Genomic DNA, 27,505 nt, shown 5'->3' with positions numbered 1-27,505 from the left:
GCTGTAGATTGTTGAGGGACTATTTGACTTTTTTTATATTGTCGTGGGTTCGCCGTCGAAACGGGTAAATAAAAGGGGCAATCACACAGGTCTATACTGCACAACTGCTTTAATTCCAGGCACACATCCAAATGGACCTGCAATCTAGAGTCGTTATTTATACTAGTTGGGCTTGTTTTTATGAAGACTAAAGAACAAAATATTCTATCACAACATTTACAGATAATTACATAAGAAGTAGCTAAACAGCATACAGTGTAATGAAAACAATTTTTCACACTCCATCACAAGAGAGCGCTAGCACGACCAAGCAAGCAAGTGTGTGCTGTTTACATGAGGTTCTGATAGAGGTGATTCATAATGTGCACTGTCAATGCAGTTTCCGATAGTGGCAAAAGCACAGCGTAGACGTGCTGATCGACGCCGGGCGCACTATGAGGTAATACTGGAGATAATCAATAATCGCTAACTAATAATTGATAAACAGTACATGTCATGTAATTTCACAACACTATTTTGAAGTTATAAGTTTTTACTTATTTATTTAACTGCTGATTTCTTTTTGAACGGTAGTATTGTCAATATACTCTAACGTTCTGGTAGCATTTTCATGTACAGTCTCGTGTACAAGCAAGGGGTACAGTCGTTTTCAATTATTTAGTCAGACTGCAGCTACAAAAAAAATCAAATTCCAGTGACATGTGGTCAGTAGTCCGCCTTGTGTTGGAGATACTACACAATTATTTTCAAAATTTAAGCTCTTAATTTGGACTTACAGCCTTGTTTACAGGAACTACAAAAGTGACAACACTTTTCCTGGTTCTGGATCAGTTTAACCAGTTTTGGATCATGACAAAAAACTCTTCACAAATAAAAGTAACCATGTGAGAAATCCATTTTTTCATCCAGAACCAGAGTAACAAGCTGATTTTCTAATGAAGAATTTCTTTAATTTGGAGAAAATTGGTTCATAAATAAGAATTCCAATGAATAAAAATGTATAAGTTGTGTCAATTTGACTCGAACCAGTCTTCCGTGTCAACAGACCTGCACCATAGTATACAGCTCAAATGTGCAGCTCATTTGTTGGTGTTGTTTTTGTTTTAATGGCACTTTCAGCAACTCGGGCTATTTGCGCCAATAACTGTACGTTTATTCATACACTTTATTAATCAGCATCACATTATGGAGTTAGGAAGAAGGTCCAGTTTTAGAGGCAGGAGGAAACCGGAGTACCCTGAGAAAACCTGTGAGAGCGAGTATGGACTGGAAACCAAATGCACTTAACGCCTGGGCTAAGCCGGGACTCGAACCCGGGCCTCATTGGTGCAAAGCAACGAAAGAACGGCTACACGAACCCGCTCCCCTGTGAAGCTCATTTGTTGAAGAGAGGTTAGGTTGTATAACTTGTAAGTAAAAGGACTGAATTTTACCAAAAATAGCTCAAAGTCTCGATGGTCCAAAAACCATTGTGATTGCCTGTTAATGAGATATTATATGGTTCGAATAGCTTTTGGGGGGACGATTTAATTGAGAGAGTGCAGTTTTAGGCAGAATCAATCGGCACATTCAGAATCCCATAGCATTTCAAAACAACAAAAATTCTAGGACTAGGAAGAGGCCTATGATGTCGTGGCACTGCCATTTGGAACACCGATAAGGCAGTACACCCTGTCGACCTAACTTGCTTGCTGTGAGAAATTCAATTGCCGAGCCAAACTGAACAAGGTCTAGGCCTGAATGCCGTGCCAAATTTTAAAATGTTGAATTGGCTATTTCAGTTTGGCACGGCAGAAGCACAGCATGGAGCCTAGGCCTAACAAAGTGAGTCTCACTCTAGCTTAATTAGGCCTAGCACAATTTCAGTTTCTAACTAGCTGACATCCACGATGTTACTCGTTAGTCAAGCCTTATTGCTGATGATACCGCATGAGTGATTTTGTACAATGGTAGAAAGGTATTTTGGAAAGGAAATGTGGCCAATGTTCGCTCTTTTTCCTTCCAACAATGCCTTTCTACCATTGTGCAAAATCACTCGTGGTATTAGCAATACAACGCGTGTCACATAATTAGGCCTGGTAGTAGTAGCTTACTATTATGCCTACTGCAATTAGCCTACTACTGAGTTGTGCTATTCGTACCTTTCAAACTTGCATGACTTTTTCACCACTGTGTTGAAACAAGCAACTCGTAAATCAGTCTTTCGGTGTTGCTTTAGAGGATTTTCTACATTACTTCTTGATGTTTTAAAGGAAAAGGTTTTCGCAACCGCTTCAGACCATCACTCAGGTCAGTTTTCCTTGCAATTAATTACATGACGGTATACAGCCGGTACATACAGTACGTACGGGCAGCATACGCGTTGCTAAGTGAATACAACCTTAGCTCACTGGTACTCGGCTCGTAAAACCCGCGCCACATTGTACTTAAAAAAAACAGGCACCACTTAAGATAAAAACCAAAGATTGTAGCGGCGCACAGCTCGCTCGACTCATGTCAAGAGCAAAAGAGGGCGCTCGTAATTTTTTGCTTTCGCTCGTTGCAGCGGATTCGGATATAAGCAAATCGTTGGAAATCGTTGCACCAATAAATAAATTTCCTTTAAAAAATCCACCCCTCTGCCACATAGATGACCGAATAAATCAGGCAAAGTGCACTATGTATGCTTGTCACTTGTTTCTATGGAAGGCACTGTTCGGGAACAACCAAAAGGACGTTTCATGGATAGTGCGCGCAGTGAGTCGCACTCAGTGCGTAGTGACGATTTCATTTTGGGAGTCTAACTTAGACTCCCAAAATGAAATAAAAATATCTCTTAGACTCTAAGAGATATTTTTATTTCATTTATTATTTCGCAGGTCAATACAATAAAATGACAAAAAACAAAGAAAAGCGCCCGCCGGATTGCTAATACTAGTAATAGGTTAACCTTATTACTATCTGGTAGCAACAGTAGCCACTGTGCACCGTCGGTTGTTCCGTGTGGGCACTACACAGTACAGGTAAATGTACATGACACAAGGTGCACGCGCATGATTTGGTTTTTTACAATCTGTCTCTTATCTGTCGCCAGTAAGAGACAGGTCGTAAAAGCGAGCCACTACAGCCCTATTTGTGGGGCTACAACACCCTATCAATACGGTGGATTTCGACTCCCTGCTTATGTTTACGCGAAATGATTTGAGCACTGTTTTGTACTGGTCGTCACACCCTACTTGTTTACAGGCAAAGTCCTCTCAGTAGGTCGGTAAAAAAGGCTTCTTTTAAGTTCGAGGTTGGGAGCCCAAGTGTTTGTTTTCTGTTTAATCTGAAGATCTACATGTGAGGGGCTTTTTGTAAGTTTAGCCCTACTATTGCGAAATAAGCGGAGAACATTCTGGGAGAGGGAATTCCCCAACCTTTCATGGTACTATTATGACCTCAGTAGCTCCATCCAATCAAACTTGTACACGTACACTTGTGTACTTTGTTGTAGAGTTCAAAGTTAAAAAAAATATCCACCCAAAGGGTAGGCCCCCTATGCCCTGTATAAGATTTGGCCTGCTTTGATTTTCAGAGGAGAGAAGCCGAAACAGGAAATCAGAAGTGAGTTTAAGTCAAATGTGCCAGAGCAAGCAAATTCTGGATAAGAGTGATGGTCATTCAAAGGCCTAGGGCCTACCCCTTTTTTTGGTTAGGATTGGAGTGTGACCTTAAAATTTTAAACTGTCAGTAAAGATTTTTGAACCGACCCATCACATTTTCAGTGGAAATCTCTCCTTGATCGTCAAATTGGGCCAGGCCCCCTACATGTACTGTTTAATTGAAGTTTTTTGTTTACAAACCGCAGTGAAACTGGAGTTGGTGACGTAGGTGTTGTTGTGTTTGGCGAGCACTGGCGATTGTCTCGATACACCAATCAAACCAATCAGAGAGCCACTCGGAGACCCACCTGAAAGTGAAGTAGTTTACAGCAGTGAAACCCCTGCAGACCTAGGTAATTTGTTTTTATTTTAACCTCAAATTGACATTGAAAAACAGCTTTAAAATGTGTTTCCATTGTTCATAAATCAGAATGATAACCACATGATACTGTGTCAAAAATATAGTGCGACTTTTCCACCATAATACATGCAGGCCTGCTTGTATTTCACTTTGTGCATGGTGTCTTAACCGAATTGAGCAGTGCATGCCAAATTCATAGCTGATTTTATTTATATTCCACCATACATGTATAGATAAAATTTTGTGTATAATGGTCCTGTGAACTACCTAGGCCTATGGTATGGTCTTCTGTAGACAAAAGTTGCATCGTGTCATGCCGTAGCGTCCTTTCTTATTACTGTTATGCTGTGTTTAATGCATTGCATTGTGCCGTCGTGGTGTCACGTCATGCTATTGCATCGTACCGTCGTGTCGTGCCATCGCATCGTACCGTCTCGTTATGCCGTCACATCGTGCAGTCGCATCATGCTCTCACTGTTGCCTCATCACTGGTGGAAATAGGGGCGCCCTTAGAGACGGAGCTACAATGTAACTTCCATACCAATACATACCACCAGCCCAATGCACGCACAGTATTTTTTCCAGGACTTGTGACATATATGCCCTCTACCGGCCTTGATAATCACCAGCCATTTTAGAAACAGTAAGGCACAATGGCATGATACAACGGACGACAATACAACGCAACAGCACGACATGCAGGATGCAACAGCACGACAGCAGGACGTAACAGCCTAAACTATGATGTATAAAAGCCGTACAGTGACAGGCAACGTGATGGCCCGACACAACACTACGACGACAAAACATGACGGCACGATACAACAGCAAGACACACCAGCATGATGTGACGCCATCAAGAAAAAAATGACGCAACAGCATGATACAACATGACAACGGCATCACATTAAACACAGCATAAACGTAAAGAGAAAGGAGGCGACGCCACAACGCAATGGAGGCATTGCAGCTTCCTGTCGTGGCATCTGGGCAACGGCACGACACGACATGTTTTTGTTGGCTATAGAACACCATACTATGGTGTGTACTTTGTAACGTACCAGTTGAAATGCTGGTGTGAAGTTAGTTACGTATTCCTCATTTGACATTTAATGTTGAACAGAAGAAATAAGTTTAGACCCAGGGCATGGGCTTTATATTTTTTATTTCGATTGAACAAAATAGTTTCGAGGAAAACAGGAGATTGTGACCCGTCACAACAAAATGAGAGTGAAGTGGCATCCCGATTTTTCATATTTTGAGGGTTCAAAGTCTAATTGAAGTGGATGTCAATTTTGGGGCTTTGTAATATGTGGAAAGAGTAACCCATTTCCTATTTAATTTCAAATATTTTGCATGATCATATAAAAAAAAAAGTAATTTTCTCAGCAATTTTGACAATAGCATTTTTTATGCCTGGTCTGAAATGTTGAAACAATATTGGGAACAAAGACACAAAGCTACCAGAAAAATGTCACATTGTCACCTTATACTTTTACCCGGAGTGTTCCATGTACATACCACTGGGAAGTTCTTTTTCTGCCAAATTCAAAAATACCAATATCTGAATTTTTGAAAATTCAGACTTACACATAGAATGTATATAACTGACTGTTTTTCCTGCAAATAATTATATTGCCACAAAAAAAATTCACCTAAATTTCCAGGCTTGCTTGTTTGACCCCAAAAAGCCATGCCTCTGTGGGAAAGGGTCGTGTGTGTATACATCATTGTGAAATGGCTGTACAATGTGAATGGATATGCATGCTTGGTTTGGCAGTTTGGTGGTTTTTATTTTCCTTTTGCACTCCATCATTTCTAGGGGTGTGTATCCTGAATGTCAATTGTCAAACGGTTACTTATCCATGTCAAACATCGAACTTCACATTGGTTCGATTGTTTTGTCATGTGAATGGACTTTACGCCTACTATGAGGAATTATTACGAAGTTGTGTGAAGTAACATGTAGATACCGTTTTTTGTGTATTTAACAAACCATAGGCCTGTCTGATTTCTCTCTGTACATGAGAGTAATTTGGTAAGGTTTCAGTTTGTTGGTTAGGTTTAAGTTTAGGTTGAGTATATAAAAGTTGAAACTGAAGTTGTGAATTTAGAATGTCTGTTTACTGAGCTGATCATCTTTGGAAGGAAATTTATCCCAAATATGCCTTTTATTTTGATAAATTTTATTTGATATGTTTTATTTGATATGTGTTACGATTGCTCTGATTTTTTTACTAGAGGTATTTATGGAAGTTTGTTAGCTACATGTACTTGGCAACGTCACAGAGAAGAATATAATGGTGTTTGTCTAATACTTGGTCACTTCACTGCACACGTCAGGCTTCTATGACTCCTGCCTTAGATAATGCGGCTCAGTAACAGGCATACATTAACCCTAACAATCCCCAATCCTCGGACAGGTGGAGGATTGTTAGGGTTAATGAAATAGTAAAATTAATTTCATGGGGTGACAGATTAGATGTTCTGAATGAAATGGAATGTTCTATATGTCACAGAATGCGATAGCCTCAAATGTTGTTAGTCCTCTATTGTTGGTTCTCAAAACCACCCATCACAGATCGATAACCCCTTTGTTATCTTTATGCTCGGCATGCTCAGCTCTCAGTGATTTTGACTCGCTATGCAGATAACTTGGTGTAAAGGTTTGACTTGTCTGGGACCGTTTTTGCCCAAGTTGGGTGAATAGACTAAAGCTAAGATTGACTGAATAGCCTGTAAGTCATTTTTTTTAAAATGTTGACAAATAGGATGGGTGGGAGGTAAACAAAAATCAGATTTTTAAAACTCAAAAATCCATTTCGAAATGCGTTTTGATTACACCGTGAAGTTGGATCTAGTTAAACCCAGGGAGGCCTGGTAAAAAAGAGTGATGTACCGGCAGCTGTTTTTGATTTTATTCTTCTGAAACGTGTGGAGAAAAAGTTTATATGAAGGCGTGGCAGCTGGAAGGCAAAGTCATGCCCAAATCAAACAACTAGACGCTCACACCTCTTGACTTTAACCAAAGCCTTTAAATTGTGATCAATATCACAGTATTCTCCTCTTGGTCAGTAGTGTCTCATGCAAGGATTTTTCCGTCGATGAGAAAACAAATCATCCGAAAAACAAACTTCGAGACAGACTTTTCTCAAATTAAAGGACAAATTTCGAAATAATTTACATTGTTAACGGTTACTTTTTTGATTGAGCTTAATTTAAGCCACCCCTCAGCGTTTACCTTGACATGCGTGTGTCAGAAAGCTTAAAAGCAAACCATCCTCCCCCAAAAAAGTGAATTAATAAATTGAAAAATAAAGGAAAGAAACCAATCAAAATCAACACTGTCTTTGATGATTTTCCTTCATCGTCGGGCAGTGGCATATTTGGGGGGAGAGTTGCCCCCCTCCCCGACAAATTATTAGTTTTTAATTTATTTTAACAAAGCATACTCCATAGGTAAGAAGGAAAGTAATCAGTATGTCAAATATTATCCCCCAAATATTATCCCCAAACCCCTTAGAATACCATATCAGCTGAGTAAGTCTTTTGATCCCCCTGAACATCATGTTGAATGAGACTGAAGCTACAGTCGCTTTCGAATTTGGTCCACCCCCCCCCACGCAGCTAGATACGCCGTTTTTCAGGGGACATGCAATATGTTAGAACTGACACTGATTGGCTGCAAGAATCAATGAAAAACTTGTCAAAATACAAAACTTGAAGCATACAAATACCAGAAACAAATGAATATATAGAAGGAATAAAGGAATGCATTTGAAAGGAAAGCAGGGAGAACATTCTGTGGTGATTATATTTTTGCTCTAGGCCATTTAGTGGCATACGGGTTGGGCAGAGGGCACGTTCCTTCGACCGCCCACCCTTGGAAATGCCAATTTTATTGTGATCTATCTATTAGGACTTGGAAGCGCCTACACAATGGGAATGATATCAGCACCTTCCCTTAAGAGGAGTTAATCTTTCATCAATGAAAAATGGAAATCTTTTCAGACTTATTCTACCCATCCCCGAATAAAATCTGTGTACTCCGCCTCTTTTTATTTAATTGTCAAGTTTGGTAGTTAAAACGTCCACTGTTGAAAATTTTATACCAACTCACTGTTAGGAACATAGGTGAAAGGATCATATTTTCACTGCCTTTGGAATCCTTTATGATCATAGATGCACTGAACCTTAAGTGTCAGGAGTATTACAAATCACCTGACTACATTTGGGAGCCTGTGCAGGAGGTATGCATCTCATGTCGCCTTTGCCAAGACTCAAAGGATGTGCACTGTCAATCATGCAAGAGTGAGTAGTCTCAAAGTGGCAGAAACAACGCTTATAAACCTAGTAAATTATAAAGTTGAATCTGTATATCACGGGACCTGTGATACAGCGCTGAAAACCCATTTTTCCTGCTGTGATGAGATATAAACTGGCAATTTATGGAACTACATATGCTTTAAAGCAGTCTCACATGTATATGATCAAACCTTGGAAAAAGAACCTGTTTACTACACTTTTGACTGAAAATACTTTGTCATTGAGGATGCCTTCTTTCAACCTTTAGGCCCACTCTTTTGGCGCCCCGACGTTGAAGCCTCTCCAAGCAAGATTCTCTCGGTGAAACAAAACCATATTTACAACCTGTTCACAGACTTATCCATCTGTATTTCAGAGGCCACAACCACCCAGGTTGGTGAGGTTACAAAGCCTCTGTCATCCTTGGACCTAATTGCAAGCCCGAACGAGACTCAGAAAAATGTCCCTTCTACTGCCCTTCCTGGACACGATGTGCCAAAGCTAACAGAGAACACCGAACTTGGTATGCATGTAAAACCAGTCACAGTAGGCTATGTACAGGAATGAATATTCAACCATGATTTGCAAAGCCATACCCTAACCTCTCTCTGAGGACACTGTACTATCCTCAAAATGTTCTGGTTAATAAAAACTGCAAATGGCAGGGTTGTTTCGAAATTTACAAAATCTAAGTCAAGCTCCATAAACAGAGATGGAGGGTTTTGATTTCAGAGTTTTGTTTGATCTCTTTCAAATTTGCCCTTGACCATGATGTTTAAGGGCAGGACCATAAACTGATTACACTGCTTTAGTAGTTTAAAAACACAATATTTTTTGTTTTCATTCTGTCTGCGACCAGGGGCTGTTGCCATTGCAGCAATAGTCTTGGGATGTGTTTCTAGTGTGTCCATACTGGTCGCAGTAACCCTCATGGGGATTCGCTTCTTCTGGAAGAGAAACCGGCAAGGTATATTTTTTATTAGAAAACAGCAATACAGACAGACCAAGAATTCGATCTCATTGTCACAACTTGTATAAATTCCCATTGGAAACAGATGAGTGGATGAGATGTTATAACAAAATGCCATTTAAACTGAACAACTGAGTTCAAAATATCAATTAAGGGGAAAGTGTTGTCGATGCCTCCCGCAAGACTTGTGACAGGGCCACTATACATGTTTATTGTGGACCAAAATTTTTCTGCAGATCTTAAAGGCAGTCTATAGGATTTGCAAGATCTCAAAAATGCCAGTGTCGAATTATCTTGAAAAACATGTATCATACTGTAAAGTAAGTACATAACAGTGTCAGATAATCTGTAAAATCTTATCGCCAGGAATGCCATCTTTTTTGAGAAAAGAGAAATTTTATGTTTTTTCCAAAGATCGTCCGGACGACAATCTTTGGAAAACACAATTCGTTCAAATACTGCAAGCATTAATAGGCGCAACGAAAATGTGTGTGATACATTGAACTGTTGGAAGTCTATATGAACGGGTAATTTACAAACTGCCAACATGCCTTTGATAAGCCTAAGATAACTATTAAATAAATAAGTAGATACATAACCATAACCAACAGTATAAATGAGAATTTGGACTGGTTTAAAATCATACTTTCTTTATGAAACTTTGGAAGTTTACCCCACGTGAATATATCATCTTGCTATCACCCCCTTAAGATGATAGAATGGTCCAATAGCCGTGCCTTCTGTACCAAAGCCTGGTTTTCTTAAACAAAATCTCCAAATCTCATACGTTCACATACCCCTGCCCAGCCTACATACATGTGTGCAAATTTCCCATGTGCCTATTACAATTGCTAAGAAGACTTGATTATGCATACTGCTCCTTGACCCTCCACAATGCATCGCAGTCTCATCACCACGTTCATTCTTCTTTTCTCAGCGCCTATCAATTACCGACATGTCTTTACAGCATTTTCACAGTTTCGAGTTCCGTAACAGCAGCGATGGCACCGACCCGGATCCCCTCCCTGCTGTCCCTCCTCCATCACAAGGGGCATTCTCGGAGGCTGAAGTGGTCCATGTTGTCCAGCCAGACCTGTTCTCCAGTAGGACCTGGCTCCAGATCATGTCCTGGATCGCAGTGACTCTGTCTGTTCGGTACATGGTTCGGCTCTCCCCTCCACGGGCCCTCAACTGCTCTCTTCCGAGGATGACAACATTAACTATATTGCTGGCCTGACTCAACCCGAGGGCTGCCTTCGCACTCTTGAGTGCGACATGATCCACGTTTACGGGCTCCAGTCTGTGGAGCCCCTAAAGGGGCGCATGAGATAATATGCCATGTGCACGAGATAATATGTCATGTGCACGAGAAAATCATGCGTGCGAAAAAAAAACTTTTTGGATTTCCCTTTAGGGGCTCTGTACCCATCGTCAGACCCTACGCCTGCAACGACACACTCCATTCAAGCGTCACCCTTCAAGCCTCAAATCGGCTGAGCCCATCTTCCCAGAGATCCTCCTGGATCACTCCTGCGTGGAGATGATGAACGTTCTTGCGAAGGCTAAGCGCTGGTGCAAAACTCCTCCCAAGGCTATGTCTTACTACCGCTTTCCCTGGGAGGACGTCTCTTGCTTCCTGTTAACCCAAATATCCCTGATGCTGCCAGAGTCAAGATTTCGTCTGATTCCGGCAAATGCAACTGGGATAGGGACAAGGCCAACTTCAACTCAGTTCTTCGACTCCAGCCACGTCTTGCCAGCCACAGGTTCACACACCGTGCCCCCAGTCCCTTCGGTGGGCGGCGCTGGTGACTACTCCCCTTTGCCTTCAGCGGCTATCGGTCCCGAACCCGTCAGCAGCCGTCTGGGCAATTTCATTGGGTTCTTGTGGGAAATCACCACTGACAGCTGGGTCCTCGCCACCATTGCCCATGGCTACACCCTCGAATTCTTGAGCTCCCCGCTGTCCGAGATGGTTTGCCTTTCTACTCCCCCTCCATGTGACAAGTCCAAGCGCCTGGCTCTGGAGGAGGAGATTTCAGCATTGCTATGCAAGCGAGCCTCCACGCTGGTGCACCCAAGTCAGTTATCCACCGGCTTCCTCGCATCATTTTTCCTGACACCCAAGACAGAACCGGGAAAGTGGTGACCGATAATCAACTTGAAATTGCTCAACAGATTCATCAAGCCAAAATGGTTTTGGATGGAGACCCTGAACATAGTCTTGCGCTCCCTACCAGTCCCGTGATGGCCCGCCTCCATAGATCTGCGGGATGCATATCTTCATATCCCGTACACAAGGAGGACCGCAAGTTCCATCACTTCGAACACTGCAGCCAAACCTACCAGTTTCAAGCTCTTCCGTTCGGCCTCTCCACTTCACCAAGGGTCTTCACCCAGGTTGCCAAGACACTCACCGCCCATCTACAACAGTGCAACGTTCTCATCTTTCAATATCTAGACAACTGGTTAATCATCGGCTGTTCCCAAGGCCAGCACTTCTCTCACCCTCGACGTCAGGATGCACGTGGGGTTTCTCATCAACTGCGTCAAGTCGGCCCTCAACTCATTACAGAGGCCACCTACCTCGGTGCGATCCTCAACCTCTGCAAAGGCATTGTGGGTCCGACGCCAGAGCGCATCCTCAACTTGTGTCAGTGCGTCCTCCAGTTTCTGTCGTCAGAGGCTCCTCCGGCGTTAGCCTGGCTTTGTCTCCTCGACTTAATGGCCAGCCTGGTCGACCTTGTCCCATGGTGTCAAATGCGGCACCATCCCATGCAAGAGCGACCCGATTACTACCCCGGTCCCTCTTCCATGGGATATTTGCAATCACCTTCGATGGTGGATCGTCACTGAGCACCTGTCGGTCAGCCTTCCTTTTGTACCTCCAGATCAATACGTGACTGTGATGACGCATGCATTGCTATTCGGATGGGGAGCCTCCTTTTCTCCACTCCACGCCTCCGAGGTCTGGGACACCACCTCCCTAGGTAAGCACATCAACATGTTGGAACTCTAAGTGGTGTTCAATGCTCTTTGTTACTTCCGACAGCATTTAGTTGGCCGTTCCGTTTGAATCTAGAGCGACAACTCCACAGCAGTGGTGTACATCAACCACCAGGGCAGCACTTGCTCTCCTCAACTCTGTATCCTTACATGGCAGCTCTTCATGTGGGCAAGCAATCAAGGGATCACCCTCCAGGCTGTCCACATAGCGGGAAACAGCATAGCAGACGCACTCTCTCGGGGCGCTATCCGTCCGACAGAGTGGACTCTTCATCCAAATTTGGTCAGCCAGATTTTTGCGGAGATCGAGCGTCCTCATATCGACCTCTTTGCATCTGCCGACAATACCCATCTTCCAACATTCTGCTCAAGGTTCCCTCAACCTTGGGCATGGGCGACGGACACCCTACAGGTCGACTTGTAGGGCCTTCTGGTGTATGCTTTTCCTCCAACCTCCCTCATCCCGCAGGTCCTGTCCAAGATAGCACACAAGCCATGTTGGATCGATCCTCCTCATCGCTCCATTCTGGCCTAGCCAACTTTGTTTTCCAAGACTGACAAGACTCCTGGTATGACAGCCGCTGGTCCTTACAGTCAGGGATCCGCTGCTCAGCACCAGAGGATCATCACTTGATGTGCTGGCGTTGTCCAATAATCCTTCAGGGTGTTGTGCCTCTCTGCAGATGCTGCATCCGTGGCGGCCCGGCTGTCCACTCGCAAAATTTACAACAGCCAACTACAACATTTACTAGATGGTGCGACAACCAAGATGTTTCTGTAAGCGAAGATCCTGTAAGTTCCGTCGCAGTGCATTGTTGAGGGTCAAGGGGCAGTATGTATAATCAAGTCCTCTCAGCGAATTGAAATAGGCACATGGGAAATTTGCATATGTAGGCTGGCAGGGGTAAGTATCACTAGGAGACCCGACCCACTCCACATGGGGGGAGAATTTCGAGACATTTAGCTTTCTGTATTTTTCAATAACAGTAACTCTCATGCCCAAAATGCAAGAATAGTTACCATATTTGTTTGTTTATAAAGTGTTATTGATTGGTACTGACGGTGTGTGGACGGTTTTGACTGTCAAAGGTACGTGTGGAGAGCGAACAATGACTGTGGTTGATCGTACACATGTACGTGCATGTGCACATCGGGCAGTGATTGTGGTGACTGCATTGGCTTCACTCAGTGCCAATGAAACGTTGTTTATTCGACAAATTCTCAGCGTTGCATTGTTAAAGAGGTAATACAAACTTCAAGGTAACCTGTAAATTTACCAACCACTAGTACTACGCGAAGGCGTGGAAAAATGCATTTTGAGGGCCATGATCGGTCTGCAGATCAACCTCGCCTGTGAATTGTACAGGTACTCAGGAGATTCCTGTGGCACACGGATTTTTTGTGAGACAAGTTACACAAGGTGCGCTTTGAGGGTTAAAAATAAACTGCATGTCTCTCGATTTTTGCAAAGCAGTAATCTCAAAAAGTGGAACAAGTTCGTGGAATGATCACAAACCACCAAATCGGTCAATTCTGACATTGTAGTAATTAATAGTAAATGCAAATCCTATACACTACCTATAAGTCCCAAGACGAATTGAGCAGAGACTAAATACACCGCATTAAACAGGACTTAGAGACTGTACAGCCAAGGCCTACTTGTGACATTTTAGTCTCTTGTTCAATTACCTTTTGATATTCAAAAAAGCAGACAGTTAGGGATTTCACCTGAAATTCATTTTCAGCAAATGATAAGGCACCAACTGACGGTACTCCTCGCACAGACGGAGAAAGGAATGAAGGAGAGGAGAGATGCCCACTGAGAGCACACATCCCTCAGCAGGACCACGAACCGGTCCCGTCACATCATCCGCAAGATCCCAACATCATAACGGTCACTCCTGCCGATGCAGGTGTGGCCATGGATGAGATGGTGTAGGTGTAAGAAGAGCTGCATGGGACCCTGAAGCAATCATACCGTGACGAACAAAAAAGGAATACAGAATAAAAAAGAATCGAAGTAGGTACAGCGAAAGTGCGTCACCGGTCCGTGTGTATACCGTCCATTGATTTTTTGTTCTCGTTTAATTCCACAAACGCAAATTGCAATCGTTTCCCGTTCTTATTAGTTCAAAACAGGAAACCGTCCTCCCTCCATTGGTAAGCATGTTGTTCATTTTTTTCTGCAGAAAAGCGATCAACAATTATGATCCCTTTTTCATTTTTATTTCAAAGATGAAATTGGTAAAACATTCAGTTGTTCGTTTTGTGAAAAATCTTTTGGTAGATACATACACGGACCGCGTGCCATGGTGTGAGGTGCTTCCTGAGCCTTGATTTGTTTATGGGCTCGTACCTCCGGGGCCACAGTCAGTTTGTGGGCTCGAACCTCCGGGGCCACAGTCAGTTTGTGGGATCGTACTGCCGGGGCCACAGTCAATTTGTGGGATGGTACCGCCGGGGCCACAGTCAGTTTGTGGGATCGTACCGCCGGGGCCACAGTCAGTTTGTGGGATCGTACCGCCAGGGCCACAGTCAGTTTGTGGGATCGTACCTCCGGGGCCACAGTCAGTTTGTGGGATCGTACCTCCGGGGCCACAGTCAGTTTGTGGGATCGTACCCCGGGGCCACACTCAGTTAGTGGGATGGTACCGCCGGGGCCACAGTCAGTTTGTGGGATGGTACCGCCGGGGCCACAGTCAGTTTGTGGGATCGTACCGCCGGGGTCACAATCAGTTTGTGGGATCGTACCTCCGGGGCCACAGTCAGTTTGTGGGATCGTACCACCGGGGTCACAGTCAGTTTGTGGGATCGTACCGCCGGGGCCACAGTCAGTTTGTGGGATCGTACCTCCGGGGCCACAGTCAGTTTGTGGGATCGTACCGCCGGGGCCACAGTCAGTTTGTGGGATCGTACCGCCGGGGCCACAGTCAGTTTGTGGGATCGTACCTCTGAGGCCACAGTCAGTTTGTGGGATGGTACCGCCGGGGCCACAGTCAGTTTGTGGGATCGTACCTCCGGGGCCACAGTCAGTTTGTGGGATCGTACCTCCGGGGCCACAGTCAGTTTGTGGGATCGTACCGCCGGGGCCACAGTCAGTTTGTGGGATCGTACCTCCGGGGCCACAGTCAGTTTGTGGGATCGTACCGCCGGGGCCACAGTCAGTTTGTGGGATCGTACCTCCGGGGCCGCAGTCAGTTTGTGGGATCCTGCCTCCGGGGCCACAATCAGTTTGTGGGATCCTGCCTCCGGGGCCACAATCAGTTTGTGGGATCGTACCTCCGGGGCCGCAGTCAGTTTGTGGGATCCTGCCTCCGGGGCCACAATCAGTTTGTGGGATCGTACCTCCGGGGCCACAATCAGTTTGTGGGATCGTACCTCCGGGGCCGCAGTCAGTTTGTGGGATCCTGCCTCCGGGGCCACAATCAGTTTGTGGGATCCTGCCTCCGGGGCCACAATCAGTTTGTGGGATGGTACCGCCGGGGCCACAGTCAGGTTGTGGGATTCTTACCGCCGTGTGAGATCATCCATGCTCGAGCTAGAGCATTGTGCCTGCTTGTGACAAGCTGAGTTTTATAAAGTTGCTCATAAACATTGTATGATGCGTGGCTTTGCTATAACTATTGACGAACAACGTCACGATATTCTAGTGACAAGAAATTTACACGTTTATTACATGTCTATTACACGTGTCTCTCAAAATGCTTGTAGCTAGTTGTGTTATATTTAGCCAGAGTTGATTTCATTTGACATAATTATCTAGACCTCCTGATCGATTTATGCTGAACTTAACTGTACATTATCTGCTCTCTTTCTGAAAGACGAGAGAAGGGAAAACTAGCTTGGCTTTTCCAAACGTTGGTAGGCCTACGCATATAAATTATTGTGAGATTTGGTTTGCTTGCAAATGTAAACTAAATAATCAAAATGTTCCTATCAAAATTTAACTCAAGTTCATTGCTTCTGGTGCAGAATGATGAAGATAATCGTTCAAAACATGGAGATATTAAACACAAGGAGTGAGTACGAAGTCCCCACAGACCGTAACCCGATTACCCGCTCTGGCCAGCTCCATAGACAACGCGCGGTTTCTGGCCCCAGTGTTGACGATCCTAGATATTCTTTGTACACAGTGATCGCCACCGCATACTGGAGTAGGTGTAAATAAATGGTGGAGAAGATACACGAAGAAGATACGCAGTTCAGTAGTCCTTAGGAGTCAGCAAGAGATCCCCGCAGATGCGCTCGAAAATTCTGAATCGGCTGTGGCTATTTGGTAAAAGTTGGACGTGTTTTAAAGTCAGTTATGACATTTTGCCGTTCTGGCGGTAGAGAACAAATATCCAAAATATTAACTGCGATATTTCTATGATAAGTCGTAATCCTAGTGATTCCAATGGTTGAAAGAAGGTGGAAACGTGCCGCAGGAAAGCATTTGACAACGTGATGAGGTTTCATACCGAGCCAGTTGTTGCCAACGACAACAAAGGGTAACGAGTTTTCCCATTTTTTGGTGTGTTTTTTTTTTATTTCCTCTGGACCAGCTACATTCTTTCAGTTTTCTTGTCACGTATTTTTTTGGAGAATTTGTGTTTGTCAGTAATTCTGTTTATTGTTGAGAGAGACGTTTTGAGGGTGTAAAGACGTAACCAAGTTGTCTTTATTTTTGGAATATCAGAACAATCACTCAAATTATCGAAATTTAAGTCTCCGATGACGGTGGATTCCGTCTCGATGGCGGCCATGTTGAACGTGTGGAAGTTTACGGGCATGCATGCGCGGTTCCCACAATCATTTGCAAATGGAACTCCAAGTAATCCTTATAGCCCGCAAGCCGTGCGTAATTTGTTTTGTCCTTGCAACACGTGCAGTGCTTGCGGTGGCCATCATTGACCCTTTTGATCTCTGTATTTGCCTACTCCTTGTGTATAATAGCTCCATGTTCAAATTGATACTGTCTACAACATATGAAAGGTACAACAATGCACTACTCATTAGTATAACTGGCCGGCTTAGTAAAGTTTCAGTAGTTACGTTAGTGGCTGGTATCTAGTTTGCTTGTAAATTGCAATAACAATTAAATGTAGTGCCATTTTTAATGAAGTACAACCAAGAGCAGATTCAGAACCAATTTTTGGGGCATAAGGAATTTCGGAAGGCAAAATAACATTAAAATCTTTATGTGACCTTTATCATGGCTTTTCGAAAGGATGAGAATATATACATTTGGGGGCTTTTAAACGATGTTAGAGCCAAGGGAAAGGCCTTTTCTCATTTTTTCAAGATTTCCTTTCCTCCTTTTTTTTGGGGGGGGGGTTCATGGCTCCTTGTTTCCGCCCCTGACCCTGCCCTGGGTATAACAGAAGTGGATTATGCACAACAGCAGTAGCAATTTTCGAAATTCGGGGATGTGTGACATCATCAGATATGGGCATTGAAGGACCTGCCTGGGCGATTCCCCCACTTTTGCCACCAGTGATTATTGACCATGGACGTTGTGTCAAAAGTAGATTGGAGAGAGAAGGGGGAACTGACATAGCAATGCTGTGAAATTACCTAATATCACACTGCAGAACTCTGGTGTTATATTGGTACTCTCTGTGTATTATGGAAACTGGGGGTGTGACATTAACTCCACGTTTACACCAGTTTTTGCAGGAGACAGGTTTTATGTTTGATGGCTTTTCTCAGCTCCAACATTTATCCATTTTTGTAGCAGATAGATCTGAGACGGTTATTAAAGCATAATTCTGTGCTAGTTTTCTTTAAAATAAGGATTACCTTTGTCTTCAAGTAATATTAATTGAATTCTGATGGATTATGTACCGGTATAGCACATTATGTAGTTCGCGATCTCTTTGAATAGTAGAATTTCATTTTACGTTTCCCTTTTTATCGCATATACAATCATGACGAGCCGCATTAATGCCGTTTGTGTATCCGTATCTACCGTACAGTTGTTTTGAAAGATTCCGAATAGCTGTGTCAAGTTTTAGATCATTGGTAGTGGTTAGTAGCCTTTAGGGCCTACAATGTACCAATAAAATGTGAGCAAAAGCGTAAGCATATCATGATGAGTCAGTTTTCTAGTTCTTTTCTCCCCAACAATGGCACTCAAATCATGAGCTAGTCGTTGAGGTCAGTTACGCTCTTGGAGAAGACAATGATCCTGGTAAATTCTGGAAGTATAGTGATCCAGAGGTTGCTGTGTGGACGTGATTCAGGTTGGGACAGCTAGACCACCCCTGCCCCTTTGACCGATTAATGCTTGGACTTATGTACATGTTGGGGATAGTTCTTAAAATAATTTTCTCATCCGAAAACGCTGTGATACGGTGTTCTGTGGAGGACAAAAGTGGGTTGTCTCGTCCTGTTGCCCCGACGCAACGCCACGACAGCTTCGTCGCGTCGTACCGTGGCGTCGCCTCTTTTCTCATCACTTTTATGCTGTGTTTCTCATTACTTTTGTGATGTGTTTAATGCACTGCGTTATGCCGTTGCGTCGTGTCGTCCCGTCTTGCCATCGCATCGTACCGTCTCGTTGTGCTGTGGTGTCGCGTCGTGCCATCGACTGTTTCGTCGTGCCGTCGCATCGTGCTGTTGCCATCGCCTTTATATTAGAAATAGGGGGCACCTTAAGAGACGGAGCTATGATGAACACATCTTTCACGTCTTATGCACGCACGCACATTATTTTTTCCAGGACTTTTTGCATACACCTTCTGTGGGCCATAATAATCACCAGCCATTTTTAAAAACAGCCGGATACGACGGACGATGACACGACAGTACGACACAACAACGTTAACGATGCGATGAGACGCCTATATCAGGACGCGACAGTACGACGGCAGGACGCAACGGCCTACTCAGTGTACAAAAACCATAACATGACAGGCGACCCAACAGCACGACGCGGCGCTACGACGGCAAGACACGACAGAATGGTACGACAGCAAGACGTGCCTGCACGATGCAACGGCATCAAGAACGACGCGACGGCACGACGCAACGCATTAAACACAGCATAAACTTAATGAGGAAGTAGGCGACGCCACGACGTGATGGCACGACAAGAAGGACGATGGGATGACGCAACGCAATTTTGTGGGCTTTCGAACACCATACTTTTATATTCATGTATGCAAATCACCAATTACTGCATGAAGCCCTTAGCATTTGTATGCACTGGTCCCACGCTTTCTAATCTGAGATTAATCTCACCTAACATGCCTAAAAATTCTGTACTTTAGCATGCGGTCCGTGTAAAACTCACAGCTCCCCTTTTATGTCTCAGTGGATTGTTGAAAAGTGGACGGGGGCTGGACGCCACATGACACTAGAAATTTCATGATTATACTTTTCCCCTTGATCTCACATCAAAAACGGCATTTTTAAAGCTTCTGCAATTGTCCTTAACACTGAAATCTTTAAGGTGTCCAAGCATAGTGTACAAACAAATCAAGCAGAAACCATGTTGCCTGTCCAGAACTTTCCTCAGCGATTGTGCAATACCGCCCTCTATAACGCAGGATGGAAATATTTGAAGAGGGCGCCATTTTCAGAGAGCTCTTTGAAAGCAAATCAGCTGGGTTTCAATGAATCCGTTAAACTATAGCGGAATTATTATTGGGGTAGGGGACAGAAATTATCAGGGGAGGGGCAGAAATGTAAACGCCCCGAGTTTAATTACAGTAACCGTGCAACATGGCAGTGAACTTTTTTAATGCACACAGTATCTCCTTGTTAAAGTGTTATTTTCCTCACTTAGTTGTATCCCTTCATGACAAAATGTAATGCAGCTACTTCCCTTGTAATACTCATGTTGTTTATGTTTGTTTCTTTCCTTCGGGATCTACATTTTTTTCTTTTGTTTCGAGAACGAATTGTCTGTGTGATTTTTTCAGTTGTGCCAATATATTTTCATTGTATTTTCCATGTATTATCGATCGCGTTGAACATTTTCCTCTCATTATTATCTTCATTTCACATTAATGTGAAGAGTCTCAGCTTTCCTAACTATCGTTTGAAAGTGTATCACATGCCATGCGGTCTTTGGGCGAGGGGTTGTAATTTTGTCATTCACCTGAAATAACTCAGAAGTAATATAAGTTGACGACTTTATGAGCGATTGTAATCAGTTTGGAGGTTCTTTTCAAAATCCATGACTTGTAATGATTTATATACACGCGGTAGTTGATTTGTCAGATCTTTGCCCCCGTATATTAATATTCAGTCGACAGATTTTAAGGGCGCTTATTGGCTACAGCTGGTCGTGGTTACCAAGGACGTGGCAAAAGGAGAGGGGGACAGTAAATGTAATTTGCATATAAACATCAACTCAGTTGTTATCATTTGGGAAAACAGAAATTTCACAGAATATCTTTGCCACCATAAGTGTGTGTTTCCTTTTTAGTTTTAAACGTCATGGGTTGGGATGAAAAATTTCGACACCCGCCTGGTCAAGAATTCAGTAAAAAATAATATCGAAGCTCAAAGGGCGGTGCCAATCCTAAGAGGTCACATGCGCTATGCCAGTGCGTCGAGTGCAAACAGCCGGGGTCGAAATTTGCATAAATGAGTGGAGTCCTGTGATGATGTGCATGCACATGTGTCTGTACGTACGTCGGGTGCCGGTGCTAGGCGATGCCAGGATGTGCATGCCCTTATGCTCAGCACTGCAAAATTTGCAAGCCAGGAAGGTGGACACACGATAAATATACGGCGGCGGGGTCGCAAAACCCTACCAGATTTACCCCGATTTCGGACCGGACCGGCCAACGACCGCGGCACAGCATCGCAATGGACGACCTCCTCGGTGGAAACAGCCTCTATGATGGCGAAGAGAGCGATTTCAAGTACATTCTGGATTCCGATGTGTTCCATAATGTGGTAAGAGATCGTGTTGCTCGTTTCCTCACCACTGTTTACTAGAACAATGGCATATGGTACATAACGAGCGAAGCAATTAACACTTCCCGCATCGTAAATATGTAAACAATTTGTTTAATCTGTCAATGTTGCAATTTAAATGGTGATATTTAATCTGCCTGTTAGTTCCATGCGCCTATGACGGACCATCAAGTTTTGCTGCACAAGCATTATGTTTGGTTTCATGCTTAAAGTTCTTGGAACTTGTTTCATCTCGGACCTCCTCTTCTGTCATATTTATTTCCAGTTGACATCAGATAACACCAAGATTGCAAGATTTAGATAATTTTTAGATCTGATTGAGGCATGTGTTTATTCAAGTTCGTCTTGTGTGGGGTTGAAGTTTGTTTCCAGTAGTTAAGCCTACTGACTATGTTCATATGTTTTTCAGACTGTTCAGTTTTGCATTTTGTTGGCCAATCTGACCACAAGTAGGCCTGTGTGTCAGTAAATACTCCTATTTGGTTTTGAATAACAGTGGATTTAACAGATATGTTATCGTAAATACTGTTGGTGGCACTTTCACATACATCTAATGAAAAACAGTTTTTGCGTGAGATTCAGGCTTGGCCGACCAGGGTTACAGTTGATTGTACCACACCCCTTGGATCTTGCATTGTATTTTTATTTGCTTTGACCACTTGTCCAAGATGTGATGTTAGGAAAGAGCGAATAAACATTGTACAAGAGCTTCACACAAGAGGATACAGCTTAAAGTCATTGACCCTTTATACCATAGATAATGAAACCAGATGGAAGGTGTTGTTGTCATTGGTGAAATAAACAATTCTGTGGCACATGCTTGTTAATGTTATAAGTGTTCTTAGTACCTCGGCCATTGTGTTAGTGGTAAACAATTATATTTTTTTCCAAAACAACTCTGAACAAGTTACTTTAATTCTGAGTTTATTTAGTGTCTACAGTCTTGTAAACATGGATTTCGACAAAGTAACTTCACTGACAAATGTCCCTGGAGATGCGTTCTGTCCACTTTCATGGTTTTCTCGTAGGAACTTTGTGAGATTGAGCAAAGTTCTGCAAGCAAACTAGACCCACAGAGCTTCACAGCAAATAAAACTTTTGTTAGTCAGACTGTTGTCACTTTGGACAGTTGACTGAAGTCACCATTGCATTCAGCAGATCTAGTTTTGTTCGCCAATAGAGGAATCTGCTTGGTCAGCAATTCATTGCAGCCATAAGGATAATTCACTGTGTATTTCAAGCAGTTGTGTGTGGCCACCTGCCTCCTGGATCAAAACTAGTTCCACCCCCAACCCAACAAGAAAAAAATATAGGATGCATCTGAAATACATAAAGATTATGTACCCAACTGACCATATGTTTACTTTGTTGTATAAAATTATTCCTGAATCTATTTCCTGAGGACCACTCCACCATTCCGGCTCAGTGCCGTGGTGCTGGTACGTACCATGTGTACCTGTTGTGTAGATACATCAACTGGCAATCTGGCATACGCCCACTTCACCTCTGGCTAGACTATTTTGTGCCATGCATATTCAACAAAGAATTAGGGATTTCCTCAGCTGGTGTGCAGTCATGCTGACGATGGGAACCGCCATTCATGGGGAGACACAGGCATAGAATAGCAGGCAGATTTCAGTCATGCGTGGCCTTTCTGTAGTAATCACACATATCTTGGGTGCGTCAGTGCATTCAGAGGAAACTCCCAACCCAGATATGTGAACCACTATTTAACTCTGTGTTTTGAAAGAGGGGAAAAAGAGTGCTGAAAAGTTTGGCCAAACAGTACCCTGTATCCTGGTTCAGTTGGCCTCAGTAGTAAATTTTTTTGTGTAGTTTTAGTTGTATATTACGACTCAACCTCAAAGCTTAAAAATAGCTGAAGTTGGGAAAATAGTGACCCTCCCTTTTTTAACCAACATGACCCGATAAAACAAACCAGTTGGAAGTTGACTGGTCTACTGTTTAGTAACAGGAATTCTAAGTGTTGTTGACTTAAATGTTTTCCTCTGTGTGATGTAATGTGATATATGAGGATGCCAATTTATGATTTATTTTAGAAAAATTATTGACAATGTGTCTGTTGGGTTTATTTTCAAACAACATGTAAGCGCCTAATTAATTCCCCTATATACTGAATCAAAAGTCACACACAAAAGCACTCTCCACCAAGCAAAAATGACCCATGAAATGGACAACATTTTAAAAAACCAATGACAAAGTGAACACCTGTTTTGTCAAAATGATGTACATGAGTAGTTTCTGTATAGGGATGCCATCCTTACTGACTGTGCATACACATTACATGTATTGAAAGGTAATGAATGTGACTTCTTGATTTCGGCCTGTGACGTTGATTTCTGCGTAAAACGTAAGGCTCATTCTGTTACATTCTGTGACTTTTGATTCACTAACCAAGTTGTTGTGCATGTCAATTTCTTCTTTGTTATAAAGATAATTACTTGCTTTTGGGCTTGTGATTAGTAAGGGGTATTGCAGCATACCTGTGTACAAAAATGTTGATTTCTATGGAGTGAATTTTTATGTGTGGCCTTTGACAGAAGTGGAAAGTTTCTTTTGCTGTCCAGTGTATTTTGTTTGCTTAAGTACATGCTCATTATGCATGTAAATTGTATAATCGAACCTGAAGATTAACAACCAGTGGTAAAGTGTGTACATGTACAGTACATGTACACCATATGTTGTATGTCTGTACAAGTACCCATCCATGAAAGGTCCATTGGTTCTGTAGGGTAACATTTCCCAGGAGATATTTTTTTCTTTCGACATACAGGATTATGTAGGTTCCCTGCAAAGTATTGTTTCATGTTCAATTCTGAAGGGTGCAGGATGTAAACTGCTGACAGTGGTTTAACTTGGGAATGTAAAAACCACTGGCAGACTTTCCACTCAGACAGGAAGTTTCCTCTGTGCCTCTGGCTGCCAACTTGGCAAGTCTCTTGAACTCTGACCTCCACCATGGTGTGGTATGAGACTGAGCAGCTATTCTTACCAAAATCGCCTCCAATTCAACTACACAAACTGGCATCTATTGAGACTGGTCGCTGGTCATGTGCGTCTAATAGTCCTTCGCATGGTTCACTTGCAGGGGGTCCTCCTTATTGGATCCCCCAATACATTGTCTAGACTCCTCCCCCCCCCATACGGCAATATGGGTCTTCCCATTGTTAAGTGAAGAGGGTAGACTTGAATAGAATTAGTTCCGCCCCACCCATTCATGGTCAGTAGGGGAACTGTTGGAGTGGAATAACAGAAACTGGCTCAAGGGCTGGTTGAATGGGTCCCCGGTGCATTGAGCAGGACTGTTTGGAACTGGTTCAAGGATTTGTCCTGCAGTGGACCTTAAGATTTTTTGATAGATTTTAGACTTTTCCTATGGCCAAACACACTTTACTGAAGCGTTGGAAGTCACAGGGTATGTTCAGTTATGACTACAATTTATTAAGAAAGTACATGTACACTATTTTGTGTCGTGGGCAGCGTTGTAGCATTTATTATTACTGTCTATGTACATGTACATAGAAATTGGATTCACATGTAGTCTGGCATCTGTTGGTCGTAAACCATAGGCCTATGAGAAGGTGTACCTCGGCCATCAAAGCTGGGAAGATTTCACAGATGTTTGCCACTACTATACCTCTGTGCTGCAACAAATGCATGGACTTTTATTACCCCTAACTGTTCAGCTTGAAGGGATTGGAGAGTATGGACCCAGACAATATCTGGAAGGTTTGATATTCAAAATTCTGTCACTGTGGGTCCTTCATGGGGATGGTTCTGCAAGCTAATCAGATTCTGCTTGGGGGGGAAGGATCCTGAGGTCAGGAAAGTAACCTAACCCCACCACCTGCCCACTCTGGTCTCAGGCTGCATGCATCCCGCAGCAGTCTGGGAGGAGACTGCTGTGACCCAGACATGGGCTGGAGGTCAGCTAGAGTTGACGCCAGAAACTATTATGATGTACATGTATGTACATGTATCATTAGGTAGTATTTTTTGTGCTTATACAGTGCAATATACATGTACATGTACTTGTCCATATGGATTAACTGTTTTGGTGAGCATTATCTACAGTCCTTAATTGTCCGACAGATGAACATTTTGAGGACTATTACGGGTTAAGACATTGCGATTGTATGAAAAATGACCAGTACATATTAAAAGGAAACAGTGGGTTCCTTGAAATACATTTTATTTTGGAGGTGTTAAACATGGTGATGTAAAACCTGAATATCATGTTTGCCTGCTTTCCAAGCATGACAAACATTGGTGAATGCTCTAAAAGGTAGCTGAAGAAAAGTGGTAGTATGTGTTGGTTGCAGCATGGTTGCGACATGGCTTGTTGTAGGAAGAATAATAGAAACCAAGGACCATCTGTTATCATGTGCTTCCATTTTGTTACAGGCATATTGTTTTAAGAATAGGTCAAAGGACGTGATCAGCCTGCATGACAATCTAGGCTGTTTGGGGATTATATTCACAGTATTGGAACCATACTGTTAATTAAGAGAGAATATTTTGTCCGCAAAGTTTGGACCCGAAACCTGTGGTTGACCTCCCAGTGTTTGTTGTCCTTCACTGCTGTTCCTGCCCTGAACTGTGATGTCACACAGGTTTTGTTATGATGACTAACACCAGCCCATGAAATGGGGCCACAGGTTTTCCCACTCATCATCCACCTGCTGTTTTGCTCTGGTGTACTTATTATTAAACCCACAAACCTGCAGCACTAAACTTGTAGCAGAAGAGTGTGATTTTCAATTTTATTATACATACATTGCTTTACTCTAACCGTTGTACTCTAACCCCTGTAGTTTTTTAAGTATCCTGCTTACTTGAGAATCCACTAGAATTCAGCAAGAACAAAATGGACTTTGTGGTCTGTGCTTTCGTGATAATCGCGTAAAGCTTTGGAACTCATTTTCAATTAACAATTGTGTAGGCACAGCTGTGACACCAATTTTACGTTAGCGTGAAGGACGCAGGTAAAAAGTGCGCATAAATTTGGCCATTTCAGAATAATGAATTGAGCAAACAGCAGTTAAATTTCCGTTCATGTTTTTAAGCCACAGGCGCTAAAGTTTTTATGTGAAGGAAGCAGGGGTCCTATTTTTAGAGGAAGTGAAATGTTAAAGAGGTGATTGAGGTTTGGTGTTGATGTTGTGTCAAGCAGTGGACTGTCTAGACAAGTAGGCATACACCAGGGGCTAACACAAGTTGGTGCAAAGAGCTGTATGTACATGTATGTCTTTCGCAAAGTCACAACCCTTGTTTTCAAGTCTGTGCTAGTCAGTCTAAGTCCACAAATTTTGCTTACAGAACAGAAAGTTGACAAATTCTGCTGTAATTCAGCATTTAAGCATACTCGTTGTGACATATTATTTACAATCTCTCAGTTATCAGAGACTGAAGTGCTTGTAAAAGGCGGAAAACTTGTTACAAACAGAATGGCACATTGGCACTGGTCCCCTCCAAGCAATGTCAACAAAATTGTGAAACCCTGTACCAATCACTGTGGTAGCAATAATGCAACAGTTGAATAAGCTCATGCACACACGTGCACAGACTCTCCCAGCTGGTGAGGCCAGTGTTTACGTTGCAATATGCATTATCGATCAGAAAACAAAGACTGCCTCTTGCGTCATATGCCGGATCTTCCGCTTTGTAAGGGTTGTGTGTAAAGGGGTTCACACTGACGTCCGTATTGCCCACCAACATCTGGTTGGCTGTGTAAAAAATTCGTCCCTCCCCCTTTTAGTGACTGGTCAACAAGTGGGCAACTTCAAAATGTAAAACTGTGCTTGAAGTAACAATTGATATTTGTGGCATGGTTGATCATCTTTTTTCTGCATGCTGCAAGGTACATGTATAATTAAATGACAAAGGATATAAAGCAGATTAAAGCAGATGATGTAAATACTCTGCGAACAAAGAACTATGCATAATTATCATTATTGTTGTTAATATATTTAAATCTGAAGTGCAGAACTTTAAAAAAAACCACACACACTTTGTGCTGTGTGTGGGGAAAAAAGAGCAAAACCCCCAGAAATGTAGTCTTTGGTTCTTGGAATGGTTGTGTTTCCTTGTTGCAGGCAGTTTTTAGCACAACTGCTGCATTTCATCAAAACATAAAAGGCAGTTTCTTTTGAAGTATCCCTGCTGTGAATCACAAGTACATGTAAAATTCCAGGTATAGATTAGATTCCTTGTTTTCATTCAGAAGTTAATAAATCTGCAAATTATTATTTTTTTTCTCATCTATTTTATTGGTTGTAGCGGAACTAATGTTGATTTGCCTATACC

The 27,505-nt window shown here is 42.9% G+C and overlaps 2 protein-coding genes across 3 annotated transcripts in view; one reads left to right on the top strand and one right to left on the bottom strand.

The window, feature by feature from the left end:
• The window catches only part of LOC110989786 (dynein axonemal heavy chain 1-like), a 61,225-nt gene extending 58,874 nt beyond the window's left edge, over positions 1 to 2,351 (bottom strand). For both annotated transcript variants that reach the window (XM_022254415.2, XM_022254422.2), the window contains exon 1: positions 2,142 to 2,351. The gene's annotated coding sequence lies outside the window, so the exon portion shown is untranslated. The remainder of the gene's footprint in view (positions 1 to 2,141) is intronic.
• Positions 1,804 to 18,333, top strand: LOC147799725 (uncharacterized). The gene is made up of 6 exons (XM_087134031.1): positions 1,804 to 1,824; positions 3,853 to 3,976; positions 8,167 to 8,295; positions 8,666 to 8,812; positions 9,149 to 9,256; positions 14,011 to 18,333. Exons 1-6 carry the CDS (start codon positions 1,804 to 1,806, stop codon positions 14,202 to 14,204), a joined length of 723 nt encoding a protein of 240 aa, XP_086990157.1. The 3' UTR covers positions 14,205 to 18,333.
• Positions 18,334 to 27,505: the final 9,172 nt, after the last annotated feature.

Source organism: Acanthaster planci, linkage group LG03 (genome assembly GCF_054643075.1).
Source record: "Acanthaster planci isolate LZ-2023a linkage group LG03, COTS_SCS, whole genome shotgun sequence".
In the NCBI taxonomy this organism is placed as follows: domain Eukaryota; kingdom Metazoa; phylum Echinodermata; class Asteroidea; order Valvatida; family Acanthasteridae; genus Acanthaster; species Acanthaster planci.
The sequence above is the reverse complement of the archived record's forward strand: the minus strand, read 5'-3'. Positions and strand labels throughout refer to the sequence as shown.